Source organism: Perkinsus marinus, assembly GCF_000006405.1.
Source record: "Perkinsus marinus ATCC 50983 genomic scaffold scf_1104296970056, whole genome shotgun sequence".
Lineage (NCBI taxonomy): Eukaryota > Perkinsozoa > Perkinsida > Perkinsidae > Perkinsus > Perkinsus marinus.
In genome coordinates, this window is record NW_003202589.1 from 8,067 (window position 1) to 13,381 (window position 5,315).

General features: G+C 49.7%; 2 protein-coding genes across 2 annotated transcripts; one reads left to right on the forward strand and one right to left on the reverse strand.

Annotated features, from left to right (window-relative positions):
- Nucleotides 1–221: 221 nt before the first annotated feature.
- Pmar_PMAR011219 (hypothetical protein) lies at nt 222–770 on the forward strand (the record flags this gene model as incomplete). Its single annotated transcript, XM_002767769.1, has 4 exons — nt 222–333; nt 383–513; nt 558–641; nt 687–770. The coding sequence occupies 4 exons, from the start codon at nt 222–224 to the stop codon at nt 768–770; spliced, it is 411 nt and encodes a 136-aa protein (XP_002767815.1).
- A 2,741-nt stretch (nt 771–3,511) lies between these two features.
- Nucleotides 3,512–4,951, reverse strand: Pmar_PMAR011220 (Creatine kinase M-type, putative; the record flags this gene model as incomplete). Its single annotated transcript, XM_002767770.1, has 5 exons — nt 3,512–4,307; nt 4,351–4,461; nt 4,508–4,622; nt 4,669–4,777; nt 4,826–4,951. The coding sequence occupies 5 exons, from the start codon at nt 4,949–4,951 to the stop codon at nt 3,512–3,514; spliced, it is 1,257 nt and encodes a 418-aa protein (XP_002767816.1).
- Nucleotides 4,952–5,315: the final 364 nt, after the last annotated feature.

The following is a 5,315-nucleotide window of genomic DNA, read 5'->3' on the forward strand; positions in this document are numbered from 1 at the left end:
ATGGGGAGTTTATGATACATGTCGTTACTTGGTGAACTGTTGTGACCGCCGATGCATAACTAATATCGCACTGCTGCTGATACATGCGTGTGATAGAGTAACTCGGGTTCTTTAGCGGAACGGTTAGTATAATAAACTACCTTGGCAATGGTTCCGGGTTCAAACCTGGGTAATGGTATAATGCATCGTATCATCACGTTAGGGCCAAGTTGTTTGCGAGCATGGTAGCCCCTTCACAGCCACCACCAGAGGTCCTCAGCGTGAAGCCCGTCGTCCCTCCACACGTATTAGAATCATTACTCAGCTACAAAAGCAAGGCCCTGATCAGCCGAGGTGAGTAGTACTCGATACACCTTTGGCCACCTTTGGATCCTCCCTGCAGTGCCCTTATCCAAGGAGGCCCTAAGGAGGATATCTTTCGAGGCTGAGGCGTTGTCGGCTAAGCTGGCCAGTGAGGCTTTGGCCAGCAGTAGAAAACGAAGGGAGGCAACTATAGCTGATCACGACAGCGAGGTCAGGTCTTCTTGATGTCCATTGTCGTTATGCTTCTGGTTTAGATGGTATCAGAGGTGGATGCCGCCGAGGAGGACGATTTAATGCGAGCTCTGGCAGGAGGAGAGAAGGAGGCTCTCTCTGGAGAGGTAGGAGTCCCACCGTCATAGTTTGGTTGCTAGGTTGGATCTTAGCAACGGGTGACCCTCGAGGACGTCATTGTTGCAGCCAAGGCCCTGGGGTTGGCCTTACCGTTGCGGGGTTGTGCTGGATCCTGAGCCGATCTTGATGGGACTGTTCTCTCAGACTGTTATCATTCACTATTACTATTGTGACAATTCATTGAAAATTTCAAACCCTCCATGCCTTGAGCTCTCTGTTCAGGCCAGTTGTCTCCCTCACCCGTCGTTGTCAGTCTCCTGTTGGGACGTCACCCCACAGTTCGCATGGCTCTACCACAATGTAAAGTAAATGCCATACGCGAGGGCCTCCTATGCAAGGTAGCAGACCATCCTCGAGTGTCGAGAGAAGCCGTCAAAGTGTCAAGCTTGTGGGCGAGAAGTGAAGGCAATGCTAATGACCAAAGTTGATGAGGAGCACGTTGGTAAATTGGAACTGTCGGGGTTGCAGAACGAGGCCGCCTTCGTTGATGGAGGCGTAGACTGGTGAACACGAAGCGCCTCCCCGCCGCTACTGTAGGTTTCGTATTGCACAATTTACGTACGATGCGTTTGCCAGTTGGGGGTTTCCTGATGGGACTTGACAACACAGGCAAAGCACGAGAGGTATGACACGAAGCCGAGATCGGGTGAAACGCCGGTTATATACACGAAGTGACTACATAACTCGAAAAGGGTGCGTTTCCATACCGTTATATTCCCTGAGAAAGGTGAACATACTTTTGTCATGATTTGATCGGTTTCACTGGTTGTTATAGTATGACTTGGAGATAGCTTTAGATTCATATCTGATACCATAACTTCGGTAATTTATAGGATACCACTCGAGAGACTACCCAATTCAACTCCAATCGGACCGAGCCGTTTTGAAACTTAACTCATCTGTTATCGATTGACATAATTGTGGCGACGACTCGACAAAGACGGTTCAACGAACTATGCCAGCAAAGTTCGCAGAGCGAAATCATCAGACGAATGATGATGACTAGATGATTCAGACACTTCAAGAGCTCCCTGTCACTCTATCGAGAAATGAAATCTCAAATGCAGCAAAACCACCAAGTACGATGTGAAACAGTGGAGCATACCCAACGCTAGTGATTGCATCGACAAATGCACGTTTCTCCCGAAAGTACCACACACTGGCACCACCAATCACAGCCACCAGCACAGTACTTGCGCAGACAATATTCATCGACCCTACGTAGGGCGGGAGATTGGTCAGCGTTGGTTAGTAGAGACCACCAGATGAGAGTAATCAGCAGAGTATATCCTCGAGCCATATAGGTGTCACAGAAAGTGGATAACTAGTTGACAAATAAGGCTCAACAAAGTCCCGCAGTGGTACATCAACAACTAACCTCATCAACCGATGTGAATCCAACTTGAAATTCAATTCATCTATCGACCATCTCACAGTAGAACGAATGGCGAAAGCTCAGCTCACGAAGCTGAGCAACGATATGCCGAATATCTGTTTTGGGGTGATGCTCAATTTGACGCTCGTAACCGAAGGAGGCGAAGATCCTCTGCTGACGTTGAACGGTCTTCGCCTGATCTATTACGTAATCGATCGTGGCGCTGAGAGACAAGTGGCCACGGTGAGTCACCGTCGGTGACTTGAGGAATCAATGGAATGGTCTCTTGTCTGATGATAGGGAAGAGGCTCCAACGAGCAGTAACAGGTGAGTGGGTATCGCTGACTTGGCTAGGCCCGTGGGAGAGTCCTTCCCATGTGAACTATTCTCCTGATCGGATAGGCTCACGATCATCACAATGAAGTGAGACAGTGTAGCGATGACGCCAAACCTTCGCTAGTCCCAAGTCAGAAAATCCGAGCTATGCACGCAAGGGCTGATTTTTCCATCCATGCTTTACTCAAATGAACCTACTCGGGAAGGTTGACTTTCTGGGTGCATTCTATGACACGTCTTCCTAAGCCCGTTTAAATGAATGAAGTACCAGCATAGAGAATGAGCCCCTGCTAAGACTAATGTGGGAGAAAGTTAGGGATAGAGTCCTAGGCTGGGCTCCTTGGCGACTTGAGCTATCATCATTCGGATTGAAAATCGTACTGATGATGGTGAATAGGACCCGAGACGTGGGTCCAAGTCCTCGGAGATACGTCCTGGGTCATGGATGCACTTTAATGCACTTTGTTCCAGTCTGTAGAAGACTACTTTCCCTCCCTGTGCCCTGACTTGGAAATAAGCACTTCTATTGGCCTCTGTAATCCAGGACCGGGGCACGGTTGCTGTCCATATTCAAGGCTTCAGCGGCGCTGATTCAGCGTAAGCTATTGCTGAAGAAGTCAACTTGACTTAGTCAAGAATGAACGTAGCGACAATTTCGGCAGTGGGTCAGCAGCTGACCATCCAAGACGGAATGGTGTCAGCAGAGACCGTTCCGTCTTGGATGCGCGCCGATTCGTGCGGAAAACTAGCTCCCTTTCGAAGGTTGTCCTCGCCATTTCTCACTGTAAAGATCCGTATATATACTCGCTCGCCAAGAGTGAAACCGTTGCAGTGTAGAACATGGCATGTAATAAAACTAAGATTATACTTTGCATCCACACTCTTGTGGAATTGTGTTCTCATTCATCATGGCCGATGATCAGCACAAGGTAGCCGTCGGTAGACGTACGTTTTGGCCCCGTAAGTCCGGTTTTACTAAGCGTACGATGCGTTTGCCAGTTGAGGCTTTTCTGATGGGACTTGACAACACAGACAAAGCACGAGAGGCATGACACGGGGGTATATTAGGCATGATAAGTGCAGGACAGTTGGGCACACACGAGTTATATCAGTTCACGTCATTTAAAAAATAAGGAATACGTCGTTCTAGGGGAGCATATCATCAATCTTATCGCCATTCTCCAAGGCCTGCTCTAACTTAACCAACTTGGCGCATCCCTCAACCATGATGTTCACCAACTGCACTTCGCTCTTGCCGATCCTGTCCTCATTGGAGATATCGTAGATGCCCCCGACAGAGGCTGAATCGACCCCGGACCCTCCACGAGCCTGAAGGCCGAGCTTCTTGCAGAGCTCCTTGAAGTCGGGCCTGGCGGAGAGGAGGGGCACCTTCATCATAGCAGAGGCACGGAGACCCGTACCCAAATTACTAGGGCAAGTTAGAATGAACCCCAGGTGGTCGCTGTGCATGAAGTCGTAACCTTCGCTCTTCAAGACGTCCTGTACACCATTGACGGCAACACAGAAGCGCTTGAAGATCCTCTTGATGTCAGCGCCCTTCTCCATAGAGATGATTCTCATATGGTCCTCTTCGTTCACCCAGACGAGGAAGTTCTTCTCGTTGTTGTGGAAAATGCCGCGGGCATCAGGCCAGTGGCGACCCATACCACTAGACAGGAGTAGAGTGGAATCGGGCTCCTGGAAGAGGAAGTGGTTCTCGCGCATATCTTCCTCTTGGTCTTTGGTCATGCCACCAGGCTTAGGCTCGTAGCTCTGGGAGCCATGTAGGGGGAAGTAGTCACCCTTGAGCTCCTCCTTGAGGTTCAGCAGACCCTTCACGATAATGCGCTCGAGTTCACGTCTCTCCTCAAAAGTCACACTCGGGGGGAGACGGATTCCACGGACTGAACGGCCGGTACGGACACGAGTCGAGATGACGTATCTGATAACCACTCAAACACCATAGACCGTTGTACTTGGCTCACTTCCCGGTGGGGTCGATAGGGGTATCCGAAACTTTGCTGAAATCGAGATCAGTGGTATGAGTTGCACTAGCGGGGAACCCTCCGTGACGACGATCAATGACGGGGTCAAATCTGTGAGAAGAGAAGCCGTTGGCAAGGCGAGGGGTCAAGGCCTTACAGATCCTTGAAGACCTCGTAACTTTCCTCGTCACCAGCGACAAGGCCGACCGTCTTAATAGAGGGATGCCCGGGGTTGTCAACGCCGGTCTTGATGCACTTGCCGAGATTAACACCTAAAGGGAGGGGGAGTGCCCTACCTTGTAGACAAGGAGGACTTACCGTTCTTAGTGGTCTTTCCCTTCAGCTGGTCGTAGAGTTCTGGCTTTTCGCGCATCAACTCTGCCATGTAGCTGCTATGCTTGGACAGGTCGGGCAGCTTTTCGGGAAGCTGAGAACGAGAATTGAGATCAACATAAGTGGGCTAATAATAGCTCACATTAATAGGGTCGAATGTGGCCTTCTTCTCATCACACATATACTCCTTGTCACCAAGACCAAGCTTGATCCATTCAGGGAGGTGCTCTACAGTGGGAGCCAGACCAGTGGGTGGATAGGACGCCATTCGCTGTGTAGGAAGAAGAACAAAGCCTGAGAGGAACAAGTTGAGTAATTCCACAACATATTTAGTTCGGAATGCGCGAGACCAGTCAACGATGATGATGACTAGGAGAGGCAGTTATTATGAGACTTGAACAGTAGCTGAGACGTTTGAGACGGGACGGGCAACACGAGACTGATCTCAAGTCCACGCCCGAGTTCCAAGGCGGGCGAAGTAAATGCGACGACAGCGCTGATATTCAGGGGTAGACAGCAATCGATAGTGAGTTATGATGAATACCATCACTCCAAGGTGACGGTGGAAAAACTACACCAGTAATTGAGCTGTCCTATAATCATTCACTTGTAGTCTTCGTGAAGAAGACGGT